This window comes from Balaenoptera musculus, chromosome 9 (assembly GCF_009873245.2).
Source record: "Balaenoptera musculus isolate JJ_BM4_2016_0621 chromosome 9, mBalMus1.pri.v3, whole genome shotgun sequence".
NCBI lineage: Eukaryota > Metazoa > Chordata > Mammalia > Artiodactyla > Balaenopteridae > Balaenoptera > Balaenoptera musculus.
The window spans coordinates 33,307,422-33,332,656 of record NC_045793.1 but is presented as its reverse complement, the minus strand read 5'-3'; the positions used below and the strand labels follow the sequence as shown (position 1 = coordinate 33,332,656).

The window sequence follows — 25,235 nt, the reverse complement described above, 5'->3', positions numbered from 1 at the left end:
GATTGACATGTATACACTGATGTGCATAAAATTGGTGACTAATAAGAACCTGCTGTATAAAAAAATAAATAAAATAAAATTCAAAAATTCAAAAAAAAAAAACTAATCCTAAAAAAACAAAAACAAACAAAAAAACTTGACAAATACCACATGAAAGAATTGTGAAGGAGCCGAAAAATACATATGGTGCCATGGTAATCAAGTGGCTTACAGTAAAATCAAGACTTTCATATATTAAACAATGAGAAAACAAAGAGAACAGCACACGACATGTATAAAAATGTGCTAAACAAGATAATCACCCACCCAAAATCATAGCTTATGAACAAAAAGCACTCTTGTGGGTTGTAATAACATAGGGAAATTTAACAGACTATTAATCTGGCCCTCGAAGGCATAATGTGAATGCACAATGAGGGGAGGAGAGGACATTCCAAACTGAAGAATAACAAAAGCAAAAACATAGAGGCAGGAATGATTACGTATCTGAGGAACATTGCTGAAATTGTATAAATAAAGTAAAGTTAGATATTAGGGAGTAGCAGAAATAGGTGGGATCAAACTATGGAGAGTTTTGGATTTCACCTAATAGACAACAGGAAGTGTGTTCTACAGGTAACAGCATATAGGACTGACTAAAGTACAGAAATAGTGCAGTTAGAAATATCAATTAGGAGGCTATTAAAGTTGCCCCTAATGTGGGATGATAAATATAAAAACTGCAATAACTCTAAGAGAGATTACAAAGAAAGATAAATTATACATAAAAGTGAATGGCAAAGTCTGAGATAAATATCAGTTTTTCTTGGTATAAATTTATGTCCAAAATTCAAAATTAACTATTGCTTTAAGCATACGGTAAAAAGGAAATACAATTATTATGGCCATGAAGAAAATACATTTAGGGTGACATGGTAAATCATGAGGGCCGTCCACCCAATATTGCTGATTCTCCTTCTGTGAACCACTTCCTTACTCCCTTGAAGTTAGATATGGCCATGTGACCATACTTAAATAGAAGAAATGGCATGGGTCTCTTCCAGGTGGAAGCTTTAGTAGCCAGCACACAATATACCATTGGTGCCAGACACAAGTAAGACAAAGTCAAGTCAGAATTTGAAAGGGTTTTGTTCCTGTTTTTTTTTGTCTTGGTTTCTGTGTATGTGTTTTGAGAGATGAGTGTCAAGTGCTTTCATTAGCTAGCTTTTCTCACCTCTATCCTCTCCATTCTGTGCTTTCAAAAGGACCAAGCAGATTTCCACGTATATGAATAGCAATATTAATCCTATGCCCTGTATATGCAAGGTAACACTAAGATATTTGTCACCTTTTGCATACATGGGAAACTGATGACAAAGATAAGATCAGCTCCTATATGCAGATAAAGAAAAGACAGGTAAATGAAAAGATGAGTATAGGATATGGACAGGCAATTTATAAAAAAAAAAAAGAAAGAAAATCACAAAATAACAATTTCTAGTAATATTTTCTAAATAAGTTATTTAAAAAATTTTTTTCTGAAAATATTCTTGTGACTTCGGCCTATGTTTTCAGAGCAAAGATATGGCATATCATTACTTACAACTAGAACACAAGTTAATATTTTAATTGAAAACTACACCTCAATCTACCAAACTGTTCCAGTGACATTTACAACTAAATTTATATTGTGATAAAGAAAGCAACATTTTTCCCAGAGTATTTTCTGTATAGGCAATAACACTGAACAAGTTAACAATCACACAATGATTACGTCAAAACCTTGGACATTAGTTAATGTGTGCTGTCTTATCAATGGTAATAAAACATCTATTGAAAATAAAATGTCACATCATTTTACAAAACCCTTATCTCATGACTAAGCGATGTGAATATAACAAACTCCCCTGCCAGAAAAATTGCCTACTAAATGTAAAGAAAATATATATTTTTTAATATAAGAAAATGTTTTAGCAAACTGGGGGAAAAACACACAAGTCCTAAAAACAGAAATGTTAATTATATGTACTTTTTAAAGGCTTATTATTACTCAAACAATAAAAATACCAACTGCAAATTTAAGGCTAGATTGAAGAGGGTTTCAAATTTTATCATGTATCCAATAGTCTAATATAGACCTTTTAGACTTTAATAATTTACAGTACCATCTGTTGCTGCATTATCAATATAAAAAAATAAAGAATGATAAAATCCATACTATGGCACAGCTGCCAAGTTCCAATCAGTTTAGTCACAGGCCACCTTGTTTTCAGAGCTACATACAATTATGCTGAATTAAGGTGATAATATTTTTCTGTTCACATACTTCCCTTTGCAATCTGTGGACTTTTCAAGTAAGAACATTCAAGTACCAACAATAATTTAGGGAAAGAGAGGAAAAACCCAAAGATACAAGGCAAATTTAAGACGTGTTTTGCAACAATTAGAAAAGACATGCTGTTTAAACTGGTTGTCTTGAAAAATCCTCAACCTAGACAAGACGGGGAATATAAATACATCCCCAATGGTGGATCCTATTCACATCAAACTTGTGAATTCCCTTACCAAACCTTTGCTACATTCAAAGGCTTAAACACTTGATTGCCAACTTTCTGTTCTGTAAAAATAACATACCATCTACCACTGAGCAGTAAGGATTATATTAGACAACATATTTAAGAGCAATTAACACAGTGCCTGGTACACAGGAAACATTGAATAAATGTTTCATTAAAAAACAAAATAAAAAACCTAACCCCAGGGCTTCCCTGGTGGCGCAGTGGTTGAGAATCTGCCTGCCAATGCAGGGGACACGGGTTCGAGCCCTGGTCTGGGAAGATCCCACATGCCACGGAGCAACTGGGCCCGTGAGCCACAGCTACTGAGCCTGCGCGTCTGGAGCCTGTGCTCCGCAACAAGAGAGGCCGCGACAGTGAGAGGCCCGTGCACCGCGATGAAGAGTGGCCCCCGCTCGCCGCAACTAGAGAAAGCCCTCGCACAGAAACGAAGACCCAACACAGCCAAAAATAAATAAATAAAATAAAATTTAAAAAAAAAAAAAAAAAAAAAAAAAACCTAACCCCAGAAACCCCAGAAATTCTAAAGCTAAAATAAATAAATCAGTATTAAATTGTTGTATTTGCTAGACACAGTACACTAAGTATTGTCAGTGGTAAGATCCAAGAGAAACATAAAACATGATTTGTGTTAATTTAAAAATGGCTTTCAAGTTGTCAGGTTTTTTCCCATTAGTCCTACAGGAAGGAAAATAAAAAGAATTTTTAAAATTAAGAAAAACTAATAAAAGAACAAGGTAGATCTATATGTACTCACACTTAACTGATCATTAAATAATAAATCAATGCTGTTTTCAACAAGATTTTTAAAAGTCTGCAAGGAATACAAAGAGTTAAAGAGATAACAGAAGACATATAAATAAAACAATTAAAAAATTTAGAAGATGCTGATTTCTACTTCCAGTAATGGCAAGCTAAATTTGGATCAAAATTGTGAAGGCTTTTAAAATAGCTAGATAAAATTTTTTTTTAAATTTCTTAGAGACTGAATAAGATATCAAAGAACTACTAACTGAAGTGGCAAAAACCCAAAGAGGTAAATAAACAGTTGCTTTTGCCTTGAGGGCATCTGGCAGTGCATAAGAACCCAATGAGAAATTGAGCTGTGGCTTTGGTGGCTTCAAACTTCAAGATAAACAAAATTCAAAGCACTGGGCTTATACAAAGTAGAGAGTTTACTAAACCATACTCAAGACACATTAATCTGGGACTCTAAGTACCTTTAGGGTAAGGATGAACCAGAAATAAACCAGCTGTTTAGGTTTAATTTACATCACCAAAATGGTCCAGGGAACTTCAACCCCTGAACTTAGATTACATGAGTCCTGGACTGATAGTGCCCTAGGCACCTGTAAGAAATATACAAAATCCTCTCTGATGGATCATCCGAGGCCTCATATTATTCCAACAAGTAAGTTTTAAAATCTAATGACTAGCACCTAGTCATGAGTGAGAAGCATAAGAAACTACTGCTAACAGAGACAAACCCACAAAGATCCCAAATACTGTAACTGTTACATCTAGACTATATGTTTACCATGTTAAAGAAGTTTTATTTAGAGCCTGAAAATATTTTCAGGGAACAAGAAGCTATAAACTTCTTTATAACACTTAATAATACTTTATAACTTCTTTATAACACTGCCAATTTTAAAAAGAATCAAATAGAATTTCTAGAAATAAAAAAAGTAACTGAAATTATGAACTCAACTGATGAGTTTAACAATAAATTAGAAGCAAGTGAAATGAGATTCAATGACCTACAAGGCAGATTAGAAGCTATTACCCAGAATGTGGCACAGTGAAAAAAAAGATGGAGAATAAAGAAGACAGACATTGAGGATACAGTGAGAAGGTCTAACAGATATACAATCAGAGACCCAGAAAGAGAGAAAAGAACAGGGCAGAGGTAATATTTAAAGAGATAATGGATGAGACTTCTCCAGAACTGAGGCACCAACCCCATATTTAGAAGCTTGTCATAATAATGCTTGAAGTGGCAGATGGAGATACCTTAATAATACCTACCACATTAAATTGGTGTTTTGTTCATTAGCCATTTTCAAGATGAAACAGAGAAATGTTAGAAGAAACTAGGAAAAATTTGCCAAAATACATGGACACCTAGGAATCAAATGTACTAGCAGATTTGAAAGTCTACTCTGTATACAAAATTTGGGAACAACATAAAACTTCAAAGTAGATGAGAGTTGCTCTTTTAAATAACCTGTATCTAATAAATTTGAATATTATTAAATGTTCACCATAACAATGAACTAGAATGGCTAAGGAAATAAAAGAAACGCTGAAAATGATATAAGAGCAATTAGTGATATTGACATTCAGCACATATACACAAATGGCTTGCTGAACCAAATCAAACAACGAACACCAATAAGCATTCAGCAGGTAAAACAAAGAAGCAGACAGTCACAGCTATCTGAAGAATTGACAAGATGCTCGTCTCTATTTAGTTTAACTCACAACTCAATCTAGAAAAGCGGGCATCGCTCAAAAAGACTGCAAAGCTTCAAATAACTGGGGCAACGTTTAGTCAAAAAATACACTAAACTGTACACTTAAAAATGGTTAAAATGGCAAATTTCATGTTATAAATATTTTACCACAATTTTAAAAATTAAAAAAAAAAGAAAAGGAGGCGATAGGTAGGACTCGATAGTTTAAACTTTAGAGGAAAAGACACAGGAATATGGGGAGAGTTGAAGAAAGGAGTGAGATCAAAAAACACTGTGGAAAGACAAGCTAAGGGACTGGCTACAGGTGCTTGGACCTAATACCAGGAGCTGCTAGGGATACAGAATCATGCACTATGTTGTCTGCACTCATGCTGCCTTAGCACAGAGCAAGCCATAATATGCTTTCAATTCTGCCTACTGAAGTATTTTAACAATTTCACAGTCTTTTTTTTTTTTTTTTTTTTTTTTCACAGTCTTTTAAATATACTATTCCGTCTTTTCTTTCAATTCCAAGCCAATCAATTTTCTGCCTGATTGAGTCAGCTATTTTTGTCAGGCCATAAAGACTTCATCACATCTCTTTAAACTAGTACAGAATTTCCATACAGTGGAAACTCAGCAATAAAAAGGAATGTTACAATGTTACAATAACAAAGTGAATCAACTATATGTATACATATATCCCCATATCCCCTCCCTCTTACATCTTCCTCCCACCCTCCTTATCCCACCCCTCTAGGTGGTCACAAAGCACCCACCTGATCTCCCTGATCTCCCAGCTGCTTCCCACTAGCTATCTATTTTACATTTGGTAGTGTATATATGTTAATGCTACTCTCTCACTTCATCCCAGACTACCCTTCCCCCTCCCTGTGTCCTCAAGTCCATTCTCTACATCTGTGTCTTTATTCCTGTCCTGCCCCTAGGTTCATCAGAACCTTTTTTTTTTTAGATTCCATATATATGTGTTAGCATACGGTATTTGTTTTTCTCTTCCTGACTTACTTCACTCTGTATGACAGACTCTAGGTCCATCCACCTCACTACAAATAACTCAATTTCGTTTCTTTTTATGGCTAATATTCCATTGTATATATGTGCCACATCTTCTTTATCCATTCATCTGTCAATGGACACTTAGGTTGCTTCCATGTCCTGGCTATTGTAAATAGTGCTACAATGAACATTGTGGTACATGCTTCTTTTTGAATTATGGTTTTTGCATGGTATATGCCCAGTAGTGGGATTGCTGGGTCGTATGGTAGTTCTATTTTTAGTTTTTAAAGGAACATCCATACTGTTCTCCATAGTGGCTGTATCAATTTACATTCCCACCAACAGTGCAAGAGGGTTCAAAAAGGAACAAATTTCTGATACACACAACATGGATGAATCTTTAAAACATTATCCTGAGTGAAAATATTCTGTATAATTATATTTATGTAACATTTTAGAATAGCAAAAAATAATTTATAGTGATAGACGTAAGTTCCAGGGACTTCCCTGGTGGTCCAGTGGTAAAGAATCCGCCTTCCAATGCAGGGGACGTGGGTTTAATCACTGGTCGGGCAACTAAGCCCACGTGCCACAACTGCTGAGCTCAGGCACCTCAGCAAGAGAGCCCACATGCAGCAAACTACAGATCCCATGCGCCCTGGAGCCTGAGCACCACAAGTAGAGAGAGAAAACCCACATGCCACAAGTAGAGAGAAGCTCGCTCTGCAACAAAGAGCCCGCATGCCTCAACGAAGAGACCAACTGCCGCAACTAAGACCCAACGCAGCAAAATATAAAAAAGAAGAAGTAAGGTCCAGAGCACTGTGAAGGGGCATGAAGGAACTTTCTGGGATGATAGAAATGTTCCATGTTGGGGTGTGAGTTACACAAATGTGTGTTTGTCAAAACTGATCCAACTGTGTACTGAAAATCTGAATATTTCACTGTATGTAAATTACATACAATAAAAAACTTTACTATAGAATTTCCTCAGTACCATTCAGCAAGACCTCTAATTAATTAAGTATAGGGAATTCAACAGTTTCTTCTTAAATTTTATTCTTCTATTCACTTTTAGTGCAAACAGAACCAAGTGGTATATTTGATTTAAGTGATTCACTTCCATTATAAGATCTAGAATTATTTTCCTGCTTCTAATACTGGTAAAACCCTCCTTTTCTTTCTTCCATATTCTATGCAAACTAAGACTGTCTTTTATGTTATATCCATAGAATACAGAAGGGCTTCCATGCTACTTTATATATCGAAAATGAGACTTCTGTCTTCTAGATTAGAGGCTGGTCTCTAAGACTTTTCTGTTGCTTTAACTTCATGAAACAAGACTACTGATCTCATTTTAGTTAAAAAAAAAAAGTAGTTACAGGTCAACTTCCTTTGCAACTGGCAAGTAAGTATATGACCGTCAAGCTTTCACAAAAACGATCCATTTATGTTTTATGGCTGACTCTTCCCCCTCTTTTTCTTGAGAGGTAATTTCTGTCAGTTCAACAAAACAGGCTATGTCAACAGCTTGAAAGTAAATTCACCTAAACATGTTTTAACTGAACAGGAGTTCCCTCACATATCCCTTATATTTTCTGGCATTTTGTACATGAGACTAAAACTCGCAATCTTCTAATAGGTTTCAATTTTTGCCACTGCTATGAATTACCTATAAAATTACCTATAAAATTCCCCCAAATCTCACTGCACTCTCCTGTGTCCTGAGATTTTTTTCTTTTACACTGCCAGCATGCTATCCCTGTAGGTCCACTAATGCTATCCATATAAAATCTGCAGCCTAACAGCACTATTTGCCATGACTTATTCTCTTTTTAGCTCTATGAAGATCCTTTTTCTGCAAGAAAACACAATTTAATCATTTTATTGCTTTATTTGAGCATTAAAATAAAAGCAGTTGAATAGTTTGTTTTTTCAGGTATTTCTCACAGTTGTTAATTAGATGCAGACTGCTCTTTTCTTCAGCCATGCTGTAGAATTCTCTATTTATTTTAGTTGAGCACATACCAATCTAAATCTTATACTCTTTCAAATTCAGCAAATTCTCTAGAGTTTGAGTTTTGAAATTGTGTGGTTGCCTTATAGTTTTACCTTCAGATTCTAACCTTGTGTTATTTTAATTCAAATAAAATATGTTTTTTCCAAATATTCCCTATGTATCTAGAAGACACCTTCTAGTTCTTAAGGAAATAGAATAGTCTGACACTGATTTGCTTGACTTCTCCTTTTATGTGTTTACAAGATGGTAAGTGACTGGGAGGGTTAAAGACTTCAATATCTATAGTATCTTGCAGAAGTAGGAACAAAAATTGAAGAGCAGCAACAAAAAACAATTTTCCAATGAATCCAGAGAGACAAGTCTTATCATAAGCCATTGCTAAAAGTACAAATCAAAATTACAGCACCTCAGAGGGCAGACAGCAAAAGCAAGAAGAACTACAATCCTGCAGCCTGTGGAACAAAAACCACATTCACAGAAAGATAGACAAGATGAAAAGTCAGAGAGCTATGTACCAGATGCAGGAACAAGATAAAACCCCAGAAAAACAACTAAATGAAGTGGAGATAGGCAACCTTCCAGAAAAAGAATTCAGAATAATGATAGTGAAGATGATCCAGGACTTCGGAAATAGAATGGAGGCAAAGATCGAGAAGATGCAAGAAATGTTTAACAAAGACCTAGATGAATTAAAGAACAAACAGAGATGAACAATACAATAACTGAAATGAAAACTACACTAGAAGGAATCAATATCAGAATAACTGAGGCAGAAGAACGGATAAGTGACCTGGAAGACAAAATGCTGGAATTCACTGCTGCGGAACACTCTAAAGAAAAAAGAATGAAAAGAAATGAAGACAGCCTAAGAGACCTCTGGGACAACATTAAACACAAAAACATTCGCATTATAGGGGTCCCAGAAGGAGAAGAGAGAGAGAAAGGACCAGAGAAAATATTTGAAGAGATTATAGTTGAAAACTTCCCTAACATGGGAAAGGAAATAGCCACCCAAGTCCAGGAAGCGCAGAGAGTCCCATACAGGATAAACCCAAGGAGAAACACGCCGAGACACATAGTAATCAAAGTGGCAAAAATTAAATACAAAGAAAAATTATTGAAAGCAGCAAGGGAAAAACGCCAAATAACATACAAGGGAATTCCCATAAGGTTAACAGCTGATTTCTCAGCAGCAACTCTACAAGCCAGAAGGGAGTGGCGTGATATACTTAAAGTAATGAAAGAGAAGAACCTACAACCAAGATTACTCTACCTGGCAAGGATCTCATTCAGATTCGATGGAGAAATCAAAAGCTTTACAGACAAGCAAAAGCTAAGAGAATTCAGCACCACCAAACCAGCTCTACAACAAATGCTAAAGGAACTTCTCTAAGTGGGAAACACAAGAGAAGAAAAGGACATACAAAAACAAACCCAAAACAATTAAGAAAATGGTCATAGGAACATACATATTGATAATTACCTTAAATGTGAATGGATTAAATGCTCCAACCAAAAGACACAGGCTTCCTGAATGGATACAAAAACAAGACCCATATATATGCTGTCTACAAGAGACCCACTTCAGACCTAGGGACACATACAGACTGAAAGTGAGGGGATGGAAAAGATATTCCACACAAGTGGAAATCAAAAGAAAGGTGGAGTAGCAGTACTCATATCAGATAAAATAGACTTTAAAATAAAGAATGTTACAAGAGACAAGGAAGGACACTACATAATGATCAAGGGATCAATCCGAGAAGAAGATACAACAATTATAAATATATATGCACCCAACACAGGAGCACCTCAATACTTAAGGCAACTGCTAACAGCTATAAAAGAGGAAATCGACAGTAACACAATAATAGTGGGGGACTTTAACACCTCACTTACACCAATGGACACATCATCCAAACAGAAAATAAATAAGGAAACAGAAGCTTTAAATGACACAATAGACCAGATAGATGTAATTGATATTTATAGGACATTCCATCCAAAACAGCAGATTCCACTTTCTTCTCAAGTGCGCACGGAACATTCTCCAGGATAGATCACATCTTGGGGTCACAAATCAAGCCTCAGTAAATCTAAGAAAATTGAAATCATATGAAGCATCTTTTCTGACCACAATGGTATGAGATTAGAAATGAATTACAGGGAAAAAAACGTAAAAACCACAAACACATGGAGGCTAAACAATACGTTACTAAATAACCAAGAGATCACTGAAGAAATCAAAGAGGAATTCAAAAAAAACCTAGAGACAAATGACAATGAAAACACAACCATCCAAAACCTATGGGATGCAGCAAAAGCAGTTCTAAGACGGAAGTTTATAGCTATACAAGCCTAACTCAAGAAACAAGAAAAATCTCAAATAAACAATCTAACCTTACACCTAAAGAAACTAGAGAAAGAAGAACAAACAAAACCCAAAGTTAGCAGAAGGAAAGAAATCATAAAGACCAGAGCAGAAATAAATGAAAAAGAAACAAAGAAAACCATAGCAAAGATCAATAAAACTAAAAGCTGGTTCTTTGAGAAGATAAACCATTAGCCAGACTCATCAAGAAAAAGAGGGAGAGGACTCAAATCAATAAAATTAGAAATGAAAAAGGAGAAGTTACAACAGACACTGCAGAAACACAAAGCATCCTAAGAGACTACTACAAGCAACTCTATGCCAATAAAATGGACAACCTGGAAGAAATGGACAAATTCTTAGAAAGGTATAACCTTCCAAGACTGAATCAGGAAGATATAGAAAATATGAACAGACCAATCACAACTAATGAAATTGAAACTGTGATTAAAAATCTTCCAACAAACAAAAGTCCAGGACCAGATGGCTTCACAGGTGAATTCTATCAAACATTTAGAGAAGACCTAACACCCATCCTTCTCAAACTCCTTCAAAAAATTGCAGAGGAAGGAACACTCCCAAACTCATTCCATGAGGCCACCATCACCCTGATACCAAAACCAGACAAAGATACTACAAAAAAAGGAAATTACAGACTAATATCACTGATGAATATAGATGCAAAAATCCTCAACAAAATACTAGCAAACAGAATCCAACAATATATTAAAAGGATCATACACCATAATCAAGTGGGATTTATCCCAGGGATGCAAGGATTCTTCAATATATGCAAATCAATCAATGTGATACACCATATTAACAAATTGAAGAATAAAAACCATATGATCATTTCAATAGATGCAGAAAAAGCTTTTGACAAAATTCAACACCCATTTATGATAAAAACTCTCCAGAAAGTGGGCATAGAGGGAACGTACCTCAACATAATAAAGGCCATATATGACAAACCCACAGCAAACATCATTCTCAATGGTGAAAAACTGAAAGCATTTCCTCTAAGATCAGGAATGAGACAAGGATATCCACTCTCACCACTATTATTCAACATAGTTTTGGAAGTCCTAGCCACAGCAATCAGAGAAGAAAAAGAGATAAAAGGAATACATATTGGAAAAGAAAGGTAAAACTGTCACTGTTTGCAGATGACATGATACTATACATAGAGAATCCTAAAGATGCCACCAGAAAACTACTAGAGCTAATCAATCAACTTGGTAAAGTTGCAGGATACAAACTTAATGCACAGAAATCTTTTGCATTCCTATACACTAATGATGAGAAACCTGAAAGAGAAATTAAGGAAACACTCCCATTTACCACTGCAACAAAAAGAATAAAATACCTAGGAATACACCTACCTAGGGAGACAAAAGACCTGTATGCAGAAAACTATAAGACACTGATGAAAGAAATTAAAGATGATACCAACAGATGGAGAGATATACCATGTTCTTGGATTGGAAGAATCAATATTGTGAAAATGACTATACTAACCAAAGCAATCTACAGATTCAATGCAATCCCTATCAAATTACCAATGGCATTTTTTACAGAACTAGAACAAAAAATCTTAAAATTTGTATGGAGACACAAAAGACCCCAAATAGCCAAAGCAGTCTTGAGGGAAAAAAACGGAGCTGGAGGAATCAGACTCCCTGACTTCAGAATATACTATAACGCTACAGTAATCAAGACAATATGGTACTGGCACAAAGACAGAAACATAGATCAATGGAACAAGATAGAAAGCCCAGAGATAAACCCACACACCTATGGTCAACTAATCTATGACAAAGGAAGCAAGGATATACAATGGAGAAAAGACAGCCTCTTCAATAAATGGTGCTGGGAAAACTGGACAGTTACATGGCAAAGAATGAAATCAGAACACTCCCTAACACCATACACAAAAATAAACTCAAAATGGAATCAAGACCTAAATGTAAGACCGGACACTATAAAACTCTGAGAGGAAAACATAGGAAGAACACTCTTTGACATAAATCACAGCAAGATCTTTTTTGATCCACCTCCTACAGTAATGGAAATAAAAACAAAAATAAACAAATGGGACCTAATGAAACTTCAAAGCTTTTGCACAGCAAAGGAAACCATAAACAAGACGAAAAGACAACCCTCAGAATGGGAGAAAATATTTGCAAATGAATCAACGGACAAAGGATTAATCTCCAAAATATATAAACAGCTCATGCAGCTCAATATTATAAAAACCAACAACCCAATCCAAAAATGGGCAGAAGACCTAGATAGACATTTCTCCAAAGAAGACATACAGATGGCCAAGAAGCACATGAAAAGCTGCTCAACATCACTAATCATTAGAGAAATGCAAATCAAAACCACAATGAGGTATCACCTCACACCAGTAAGAATGGGCATCATCAGAAAATCTACAAACAACAAATGCTGGAGAGGGTGTGGAGAAAAGGGAACCCTCTTGCACTGTTGGTGGGAATGTAAATTGATGCAGCCACTATGGGGAACAGTATGGAGGTTCCTTAAAAAACGAAAAATAGAATTACCATTACTATGACCCAGCAATCCCACTCCTGGGCATATACCCAGAGAAAACCGTAATTCCAAAAGACACATGCACCCCAATGTCCATTGCAGCACTATTTACAATAGCCAGGTCATGGAAGCAACCTAAATGCCCATCGACAGACGAATGGATAAAGAAGTTGTGGTACATATATACAATGGAATATTACTCAGCCATAAAAAGGAACGAAATTGAGTCATTTGTTAAGACGTGGATGGATCTAGAGACTGTCATACAGAGTGAAGTAAGTCAGAAAGAGAAAAACAAATATTGTATATTAACGCATGTATGTGGAACCTAGAAAAATGGTACAGATGAACCGGTTTGCAGGGCAGAAGTTGAGACACAGATGTAGAGAACAAACGTATGGACACCAAGGGGGGAAAGCCACGGGGGGGTGGGGATGGTGGTGTGCTGAATTGGGCCATTGGGACTGACATGTATACACTGATGTGTATAAAATCAATGACTAATAAGAACCTGCTGTATGAAAAAATAAATAAAATTCAAACAAAAAATTACAGCACCTGTTGAAGTTTACTTCAGTAAGGTATCCTGGAGTTCCTAATTTCAAGGACAATCAGATTCAAAAGGTATACCTAACTAGGGATTATACTGTAAATGACAGAATAAAAGTTCCTGTGAATTGATTTGCTAATAATTCGCAGGTAGTTTCTTTCCCAGTTCTTTTTAAATCTTTATTTGTTAAATACTGATTATCCACTCCATAAGCTTTGACTTTTCTCACACTAGATTTTTCAACCTTGGCACTTTTGACATTTTGGGATGGGCAATTCTTTGTTTTAAGGGGCTGTCCTACACACTGTAGGATGTTTAGTAGCATCCCTGGCCTCTATCCATTAGATGCCAGTAGCGTCTCCCAGATGTGACAATCAAAAATGTCTCCAGGGACTTCCCTCGTGGCACAGTGGTTAAGAATCCGCCTGCCAATGCAGGGGACACGGGTTTGAGCCCTGGTAAGGGAAGATCCCACATGCCAAGGAGCAGCTAAGCCCGTGTGCCACAGCTACTGAACCTGCACTCTAGAGCCCGCATGCTGGAACTACTGACCCTGCGTGCTGCAACTACTGAAGCCCGTGTGTGTAGAGCCCATGCTCTGCAACAAGAGAAGCCACCGCAATGAGAAGCCTGCGTCCCCACCACGATGAGTAGCCCCCATTTGCCACAACTACAGAAAGCCCGCGTGCAGCAACGAAGACCCAATGCAGACAAAAAAAAAAAAAGTCTGTAGGCTTTGCCAAAAATCCACTGGAAGACCAAATAGACCTTGCTTGAACCGCTCTACTAAATCAAAATCTCTGCCTCTCAGAAAAGATCTGGGAATTATCTACAGCTGTACAGTACTTTCCAAAGCTGCTATACAGGTCACAGAAACTAAGCTAAATTAGAAAAAAACTTCTAGAGTAAAGCCTAGTTACTTCTATATATCAGGCATTATAATTCTTTTCACACTAGACATTTTCTATGGGATGGGCTACTTCCCACTTGCTTCATTTTGAAGATTAAATAAAACAGAAAGAGCTTTAATAGGAAATTGGAGCCAGACAAGAAGGAAGTCAGTGATAGGAATTTGAAACAATCTGATTCATTTTTTTTTATTACTGACATTTTAACAGATGCAAGATACATTCACTGCATATCTTCTATGCATCTAGGCGCTATTACATATACAATATAGTTAACTGGAAAAGTCTTAGGAAAATGGAAACATTTTGATATATTATTTTGGAACTCATAGTATCTGTGTAAATTGTTTAGTGGGTCTGTGTTTTATAGAGAGAATACTAAGAGGCTTTACTATTATAGGTCAATTATCATATTCTTTTGAGTGTGTAATTCAAAGGAAAATGATACAGTTTATTGTCATACTTTCCCTCTCATTCAACTTCTTAGGACATTCCTCTAAATATTAAAAATAGAAAGACTACTTTGATGACATGCCCTTCCTTTGATACTCTTATACAATTGGAACCATGACCTTATGACTTATTTTCATTCATCAGCTTTATGGCCAAGTAAACACACACTGCTCATGATGTTTAAAAAATCATGCTGTCAAGTGTTTAACATAATCAAACAAAAGGCTGATAATCAAAGAAAAGTATCTTCATCATTTTTGAACAAATAGTAAGGTTCTTACCTACAAGCAACATTTGGATCAGCATTTCTTGAAAGTAGTAGCTCTACACACTTCAAGATCTGTTCCTCTGAGCCATGAGCAGAACATGCAGTTATCAAAATAGTTTGCTTATCTATAGTGAAAGGAAAGGTGAGGAAAACCCCATACACATCAGAAAGTGTATCTAATTAACTTCTTTTACCATTCAAAAGATTCTAAATATTTATTGCATTCTTAAAATTCTATAACCTATTTCCAAATCTCTTGTTCTTAGCAGGTAACTTTGTATTCCTTCACCAAAAAATGAGCTCAGGGATGAACTATCAATTTCCAAAGTATATCTACAATTCATTTACTAATTTCCTTTCCCTATTCTCATTTCTTCAAGAGAATAGGAAAGTGGTTCAGAGTATGGGCTCTGTGCAGATTTACTGCCTGGAGTTGAATAGTTTTTGATTGATTAAAGTATGCCTTGAACACATGGTTAAAAAACAATGATTGATATTCTCTGATTTCACTTCTTTAGCTCTCACTGATTTGACCACTCACTGAAATCTGGCTTATGCCCAAACTATCCTACTGAAGATGTCCTAACTGCTACATGTATTGGTTTCTTTTTAGTCCTTTTGTACTTGATCTCTCTTAGCGCATCCCATTTCCTAAAACTCTTCTTCCCTTGGCTCCTATGGCATCAGTGGAGATCAGGGTAAATTAAAAACCAAAACAAAACAAAAAACAATTCTCAGGTAAGAATTGGGGAATTAAAAATAGGTCATGCCAGCCACGGCTTACATTTGTGGTTCAATATTGACCAAATATAGAAATATAGATTCTGGTCCCAGTTCTGTCACTGATAAACTGTGATTCCAGTGATATCTTAGTAGACCTAACTTACATATAAGAAGCTAAAGTCTGCCCTCTACCTGAGGGGGCCCGTGGGATACATAAAATAATTTATGTGAACATGCTGGGCAAAATATAAAGTGTTTTATAACTGAAAGGTATTCCTCTTATTACAAGAAGCAGAGAAAGAAAACTATTAATCAGTTTTTTGAGCACAACATTTTATACACTTTCAAAAATCTCATTTCTAAGTATAGCTTTCATTGGGAGATTTTTTTTTTTTTTTCTTTTTAGGCCACGCCATGTGGCATGTGGGATCTTAGTTCCCCAACCAGGGATTGAACCTGTGCCCCCTGCATTGGGAGAGGAGTCTTAACCACTGGACCACCAGGGAAGTCCCTGGGTGATATTTTTCTTTTTTTCCCCTGGGTGATATTTTTAAATGACACAATAAGAAAAACCTACCACAGCAGCAGATTAAACATAAAGTTGTCAATAAGACAAGAATTTATATAAAATATATAAATGAGAAAAAAATAGAAATGATTTTACAAATATCTAATGTAGTACAAAATTAATATGAAAATTAATTCTAAAATGAAACCTATACCTGAATTATGAAATGAACTGTCTATTGGAAACATGTAAAAAATAATCAGTAATTCAATATAATAATTAAATAGCATTTACACATATACTCTTATTCTTCAAAAGCAATCAAAGCACTACTGACAAAGACAGAAACAAATGGATTTAATAAATTATCTTTGAAACAACTTTAAGTGATATAATTCAGAGTTGAGTTGTAAATTCCAAAGACTGATTTTCAAGCAATTTTCCACTAAATTATCAGCTTTTCAGTGTTTTCTTTCAATGCATTTTACCTTAAAAATAACCAAAACTCTCTAGCATAGAAGTTAAAGGTATATAGTAAGAACACAACCATTTATAACAATAATATAAATGGAATATATCTCTTTGGATAGAAGGTTTTTCAAAATATCTATGGTTTCTAATTTGGTTTTTTATGTTGTTTATAGAAGATTTTTTAAAAAAACTAATTTTTTTCACTTTGTATAATAGCTGCTTGGGAATCAAGAAAATCACAGTAAAGATAATCAGTTAAGTTACCTCAAATATCTTAACCTTATTTCGATTTTTTTCAAGAGCAAAGGTTTACTTTAAAGTGAATTTATGAAAACAGAGCCTGGAAAGTATATATCACCACCCCCAAACAGAATATAATTAGGCTTCTAAACAGAAAAATATACAAAGTACATTTTCACATATTTAAATATTTAAAACATCTTACCCTTATCAAAGCTTGCATTAGCACCTCTGTCCAAAAGGACCCGAAGCAGCGCTACGTTGGAAACACTGGCAGCATACATAAGGGGAGTCCACCCATAGCGAAAGCTGAACTCTACACTGATGCCTGTCAATATAAAGACAAGGTTTTAAAACCTCCCCCACCAAAAAAAAAAATCACTGTCACCTTAACGTGTTTAAAGTACTTCACATAGTGACATACACTGTGTACTTTATAATGGAAGGGAATTTCTTGGTAATAATGGGCTTCAGAAAAATAGAAAATTATATGAACTTTGATAAAAAAAGCTAACTTCAGTTTCACTATAGTTCACTTCAGGTTCACTATTTTCCAAGAGATTGAATCTGTCAAATGTTTTTTCATATAATATATATTTATATTAGAACAGGTTTTTACATGCTGCCTTTTTCTCTCTAGGGCAGTTGGAAAAAGTTTCACAGATATAAACTGTCTTTTTAGTTAGAATATTATCATACATCTCTATGGTGGCAAATACCAAATATATTCCTTATTAAAACTCTTTTACCTTCCTTCCCAACGCAAAATTTAACCATGGGTTACTGGCCAAACATAAGGTTAAAAAGGTAGGTTGGGGCTAAGAAATGTAGACTATAGTTTGTGATCCAGGGATTTACATAATTATATTCGTATTATAAAGAAAATGTAGGTACCACTGCTGAGAGTGGGATAGGAGGCAGGGAGAACCGGTTATGAGGCTGGAAGTCCATGCAAAAGTCAGAGCAAGGGCAGCAGAGAAAAAGAAGAAGAAATCCAAAAGGACATTTCAAAGGCAGGGTTATTGGAATTTAAAATTACTTTGAGGAAGAGGAGTGTTGGAAAAGAACAAATAGAAAATAACTTTCAAGTTCTGCTTTGGACAAATGAATGAAACAGTGAGCTAGAATAAGGAGAGGCACAGAAGAGATATCAGGCCTGAGGAGCAGGATAAAGTTTTAAATAGCCACTATCCAGAATCAGACAGGAAGGGATGGATAGTAACTGTTAAGAAACGATGAGAGCCAGCTGACCTTAAAATCCTCAAATCAATCATTAACGGTACAAATCCCTGAAGTCATCTGATTTCCAGCCCCCCCCCCCCGCCGCCACCAATAGCACTGATTGGTTTACTCACATAAAAAAGAAAAAAAAATGGTTGAACTAATCTAGATTTGGATCTAAGACTGGGGAGGAGCATAGAAGATATGATACAAGGACAAGATTATAAAAAGGCAGCGAACATAACCCATTAAATTTATGTAAAGCCTTTGCTATAAAGAGATCAAGATATAAGTGGCAAACTCTCTTCAACCTAAGAAATATCTGCTAATCTTAAGAAAAGAAAAAAAAAACAGAACGTTTTTCTGTTTCAAAGAAGGAAAACTTGTATGTGAAAAACACTGAATATAGGCTTCCTTTAATACCTTATAATTTACAGGTTGTAGTCTCTGGCTCTAAAGTGTTCCATCTGCAAAGATGAAGGTCATATCACTGAAGGAATGCAAACTTGTTAGGGAGAACTCACTTTTTTTCTGTAGGAACACTAAGTTATTGAAAGACTATATTTGTCAAATTCCCAATTGTCTAACTTTAATTGATATAAGGTGCATGATAATTCCTAGGAGAAAACAACAGAAAACTATCTTAGTACATATATATATATATTGCTGGCCCAACTTGTCTTCTCTAACAAATTTTCCTCTTTAAATTGCTGCAACTAAAAGCATATGAATGAGATCAGAGAAAAGATCATTTTGTTTTCTCATTATTCTTTCCTTATTGACATTACTGCTCAAACTGTGACAGCAAAAGTAAAAAGGAAAAGATGTGACGATAAAGCTAAGCAAATGTGGCATTTTAGTATAAAAATTCTTAATAATCATCACCTCTAAGCTCAAAAAAGTAAATTATTAAGCACATATTATGTTCTAAGCATAATGCAAAAAAGATGTTTAAAAGGATTGACACAATATATTTTTATAGCTCAAAAACATTCAAAATAACACTAAATTGTTTGGGGGTATATACATATAGTAAAAGTATAAAGACGTACATAGGAATAATAAATACCAGCTATAGGAGAGTGGTAATCTCCAGGGGGAAAAAGATAAGTCGCCATACATTTTTTGAATGTCTAAAATAATTAATAATTTAAAGAGAACTGAAAATGTTAGTGCATAGCAGAAGAACAAAAACCAAAGACTGCTAAAAATGGCTGACTCAAAAGGAGGTTTCATTTTTTTTATTAAACTTCCAACTGGTGCAGGAATATGTATGGCTTTAAAAGGCAAACAAGTAAAAATATTTTTTAAAGTGTTAAATAATGACATGTGGAAGGAAATCAGGAAGTACTAAAACAAGAGTTACGTGTGAAAATGAGACTTCAGGGGTAATACGGGTGAAAGTGGGGACAAAGGTGTTTCTCTACTTATACGTACTTGTTATTGTTTTTTTAAAAGGAAGTTAAAATTTTTTTGTAATTAAAGACAAATTTTAAAAGGCTGACGAAATACTTTACCAGTAGGCTCTTCTCAAGTCCTTTCAAGAGCCTCCGACACTTCATTGCACCTAGTACCACTACTCCGAAGGCAAACTCGCTTTTCTAAAACAAATTTCTGCTTATTCCATCCCATCCAACACTATGCACACTCCTGCATGTGTTCATATCCTAGTATTAGGCCTCTTTCAGTTATTCCAATTTGATTCAATTTAATTTTTTAATTATAAATTCAAGTTCCATTGTCCACAAAGTTACAGGATCCTTCTTACTTGTTAACAACAGCTAATATTTATATAATGCCTATATGTTCTAAGACCTGTATATAGTCTCTCATTTTAATCACCCCCCCCCAAAAAAAACCCTTTGATACAGTGCATCCCAGTTTTTAAAAGGGGGTAATTGAAGTTTAGGAAGTTTCCTAACTTGGTCAAGATTACAGGGCCATCAAGTGGCAGGGCTAATAATCAAACCCAGAACTGTACTGTTTCCAAAATGATTTACTTTCCAATAAACCATGCATCTCTAGCATAGAAGGAAAACATTTTGCTATATACAATTTTGTGTGTGAATGTTTTGTATTTACAGGTAGACAGTAGATGCTTGTTACTCCTTTGATAATTTCAGTCATTATCAACAACTCACATTTCCATGTCAAGGTAATTTAAAAAAATAATATTTAATTTAATACACAGAAAAATGTCATGGGACCCAAGACAGAATTATAATGTTTTTATAAAGAAATAGATGCTCTGGAAGTTCAAATGACTTTCCCAAGGAAGCACACTGAGTAGGCGATAGGCTGGAAGAGGTATCCAGATAGATTCCTACTTCATTCTCATTCACACACTGACACAACCAACACAGGCAAAGAACATTAACTAAAATGTACATAACTAGAAACAATTCTTGAGAAACACATAATAATAATTATAGACAAGTAAATGCTGAGCAAAGTAAGTAAGGATTATCAAAGTGGGGTAGGATTAGTCTGACTAGACCTTTTGAAGGAGGTGGAACAACTGATGGACGGTGTCAGTGTGGCATTCCAAATTTGTGTTAGAGGAAGAAAATAAGGCAGAGAGAACTGAGTCAAGTAAGACATGTAGGACACTTGAGATACTAACATTCACTGTGCTTCCATTAGAAAAACAACTCAAACGTTTTAAAATAAGGAATCCTTGTGAACTGAGACAACTGTGTTAGGTTGAAACTGTCCCTTAATTCTCACCAGAATCCAGGAGCTCCTCGACCAATGAAACATCTCCTGTGGTCAAAGCTTTCTTAAATGTTTCATGCTTTTCTTCAATGGGTAACGGTCCTTTTAATCTCTAAAAAAGCAGAAAGTTAAAAAATTTTCCTGTTACACATACTTTCATTTCCACTGCATCCGGAAACAATAATGATCGGGTTTTGGTACATTTTTTTGGGGGGGGTGGGGGGTGGGGGGTGGCGGGAGGTAACATCCAAAGTTTGTGACTAACTCATAACTAAAATTATCTTTGCGTTATGATGGGTCCAAACCTAAGTAAAGAGCTACATCGACAACCTAAAGAAGCGCATTTTAGGGAAACTGCGAATTGGTTTGCAGTCCAAAAGCCTGTATTTACACTGGAAAAAAAATTAGGGAAACACAGGCGAGGAAGTATGAGGTTTCATGGCCAGGGAAGGCCGATCCAGGTGCGGCCAAGACAAGTCCTCCTTTGCTACCTGAGCTGCCCGGTCGAGATACCCAATCTCCCAGCCGTCATCCTCGCTCTCGCTACTCTCGCCTCCACCGGCCACTGCCAGACCGCGGAAGGGGCCTGCAGCCATGCCCGCCGGCCAGGTCCCTACAGAATCGGCCGCACGCCCGCCCACACGCCCGCTCTCTCTGCGCCTGCGCACCGGGGAGCGCGTAAGGCTGCGCGGGAAGGCTGTGCGGGCAAGCGCGACGCGCTGGCGTTGGGGCCTTGGGCCCTCGGGCGCAGGCGCGTGAGCGCGCGCAGTGCCCCGGGTTCATTCCCGCCAGTCGTAAGCCTTTGGGAGAGGAAAAGTGGCCCGTGTGGCGGGGTGAGCGGAGCTGACCTCCTGGCCAGCGCTTCCAATTCCTTTCGGGGGTCTTACCCTACATTCTGTTTAGGGTATTTGCTTAATGAAATCCTTGCTCTTTAAGGAATGCCCCACTTGTGGCAGGAGCAGAATGGGGATTTAAATGACGCGTTAAGACTAGGCTTTCGCTTCCATTCCCTTTACCTGTCCCCCTGCCAAATCCACTGTCAAACATGCGTCCCCTGGCCAATGCTGTTGGCCAGAATATACCTCCCTGAGAAGCATCACCCATACGTTCAAGGAGCCGGCAGATAAATGGGAGCCGACAAAGGAACCAGGAGAATTCTTTAAATTTCATGTGATCTCGGATCTCATCGTAGACTTAGAAACTTCGGAACATCAAACACTCTCCCAGATGGGTAGTGTAGATGCCTTAAAAGAAATAATCGAGGAAGGGGAGGAGTGGGGAAGAGAGTGCATCAAAACAGCTGGGAAAAAGAAATGATTTAAACTTTTGGAAAGTAAACACAAACAACTCCAGGTGAAAGCGGCCCAAACTCACTTTTCTGCGTCTATTCCAGCTTCTAGATGAAATATTGGTAACACAGTGATTATCTTTGCCACCAGAGGAAAGTAGACCTATCAACGAGTAGGGCACATGTATGTACCTAAAGATAATTTTAAAAGAATGTAGCCATGCACCATTCTTAGAAAGTTTTACAATATTTTTTTCCCCTTAAGAGGTCTTTGGTGTAAGATTTTGAAATTATTTACTTCAGAGATTTTCACGGATAAGTATTTTTAAGTAGTGTGGTTATTTGGGGGCAAGGTCTGTCTTTCTAAATGCATTCATTCCATAAATGTTATGGATCACTGAGCACAGCCAGGCATAACTAAGTTAGGGGAGAAAACATCAAAGACAAACCAAGCTGCCTCATGGAACTAACATTTTTTTTTTTTTTTTTTTTTTGTTTATGGTTGTGTTGGGTCTTCGTTTCTGTGCGAGGGCTTTCTCTAGTTGTGGCAAGCGGGGGGCCACTCTTCATCGCGTTGCGCGGGCCTCTCATTATCGCGGCCTCTCTCGTTGCGGAGCACAGGCTCCAGACGCGCAGGCTCAGTAGTTGTGGCTCACGGGCCCAGTTGCTCCGCGGCATGTGGGATCTTCCCAGACCAGGGCTTGAACCCGTGTGCCCTGCATTGGCAGGCAGATTCTCAACCACTGCGCCACCAGGGAAGCCCGGAACTAACATTTTAACGAATAAAGGCAGTAAGCAAGTAAACAAACAGGATTATTGCAGATTGTAAGTGACCCAAGGAAATAAACAAGTGCTCAGTTTCTGGAATTGCATCACTTAGGGTGTTTCCCAGCCAAATCACTTACTATCAGGAGCTGTGTGCTGTTGGGCAATGTACTTAGCATCTTTCTTCATCAGTTCCCTTATCTGTAAAATGGAGATTATGATGGTACCCATCATATAGAGTTGTTTGGAAGATTAAATAAAGTAGTGGGCTTGGAATAGAGCCAGTCTCAGTGTAAGAGGTAAATAAATCTTAGCTAGTACTATTATTATTATTTTAAATAGGGTAGTTGACCTGAGCAGAGTCATGAATGACAAGAAGGAGCCGGCCATAAAAAGTGAGAGAGCAGAGCTTTCTTGGTGGAGGAGATGGCTAGTACCAAGGCCCTAAGGCAGGAAAAACCTTGGACCAAGGCCTGGGACTAGGGTGGGGCAAGTGAAGACCCTAGGGAGAAAAATTTAAGAGACACTCTTAAGAGCCTGTAAGTTCTTCTATTTTGCACTCTAGGTGTCTCATTTACTTTACCTTGTCCCTGCCCTGCTTGGACCAGAAAGGCCTGAGGCTGGAGCTTCGCTGAAGGAAGGGGTATGTGATGAGAGGACCTGTTGGCCTTAAGCAAGGATTTTTAGATTTTACTGTAAGAGCAATTGGACACTGAAATATTTTTAAACTGATAAAAGTCATGTTCTGGTGTGTGTGTATGTATATATGTGTCTATTTAAAGATACTCAAATTCTTTTGTAGAGAAGGTTTTTGGTTTGAGCATCTGGCTAAACAGTGGTGCCATTTACTAAGATGGGGGAAGATCATAGGATAAACGTGAAGATGGAATGAGCATCCCAAAATTAACATATTCAATATCAAACACTCAAATGTAGCTGTCAGGTGGGTAGTTGGGTGTTCAACTATGGAGCTCAGGAGAAAGGCTGATCTTGGAGATATAAATTATGGAGTTATCTACACATAATTGATTTTTAAAACTTTGGGAATTTATCCAGCAAGAGTTTTTGTAAATATAGATGCTATAGACTAAATGTTTGTGTTCCCCAGCCCCGCCTCCCCCCCCCCCCCCGGCCCCACAAAATTCATACTTTGAAACCTGATCCCCCAAATGATAGTATTTGGAGGTGGGACCTTTGGGAGGTGATTAGCTCATGAGGGTGGAGCCCTCACGAATGGGATTAGTGCCATGAAAGAGACCCCAGAGAACTCTCTTGTCCTACCATGTGAGGACACAAGAAGAAGGTGCCCTATGAATGAGGTAGTAAGCTCTCACCAGGCACTGAATCTGCCAGTGCCTTGGTCTTGGACTTCTCAGCCTCCAGAACTGTGAGAAATAAATTTCTGTTATTTTAAACCACCCAATCTATGGTATTCTGTTATAGCAGCCTGAACAGACTATAACAATAGATAAGATTAATCTAAAACTTATGTGGAAAGGCAAAGGAACTAGACAGCTTAAACATTCTGAGAAAGATGAATAAAGTAGGAGGAATTATCCTACTTGATTTTAAGACTTATCATGTAGCTAGCTACAGTAATCAGGACTATGCTGTACTGGAGAAGGAATAGAATGGAACAGAGAACCTGGAAATAGACCCATGTAAATAAGACCAAATGATTTTTGACAAAGGTGAAAGAGCAGTTCAGTGGAGGAAGGATGGTCTTCAACAGATGATGCTGGATCAACTGAATATCCATAGGTAAAAAAAGTGGACTTAATACTATATATATTAGTTTCCCAGGACTACCATAACAAATTACTACAAATTGAGTGGCTTATAACAACAGAAATTTATTCTCTGACCATTCTGGAGGTTAGTCTGAAATCAAAGTGTCAGCAGCACCATGTTCCCTCAGAAGGCTCTGGAGAGGGCTCCTTCCTTGCCTTCTCATAGCTTCTGGTGGTTGCTAGCAATCCTTGACATTCCTTGGCTTGTAGATGCATCACTTTAATCTCTGCCTCTTTATTTACAAGGTATTCTTTTCTGTGTGTCTGTGTCTCTGAGGGCCTGTGTATCTAAATTCCCCTCTCCTTGTAAGGATATCAGTCATATTGGATTTAGGACTCACCCTAATTCACTGTGACCTC

The 25,235-nt window shown here is 36.9% G+C and overlaps 1 protein-coding gene across 1 annotated transcript in view; it reads right to left on the bottom strand.

Annotated features, from left to right (window-relative positions):
• The window catches only part of ASZ1 (ankyrin repeat, SAM and basic leucine zipper domain containing 1), a 79,579-nt gene extending 57,946 nt beyond the window's left edge, over positions 1–21,633 (bottom strand). The window contains exons 1-4 of the mRNA XM_036863690.1: positions 21,524–21,633; positions 21,045–21,144; positions 17,302–17,424; positions 15,168–15,279 (exon numbers count right to left, since the gene is read on the bottom strand). Of these exons, the coding sequence (XP_036719585.1) occupies positions 15,168–15,279; positions 17,302–17,424; positions 21,045–21,144; positions 21,524–21,628 (440 nt within the window). The 5' untranslated portion in view covers positions 21,629–21,633. The remainder of the gene's footprint in view (positions 1–15,167; positions 15,280–17,301; positions 17,425–21,044; positions 21,145–21,523) is intronic.
• Positions 21,634–25,235: the final 3,602 nt, after the last annotated feature.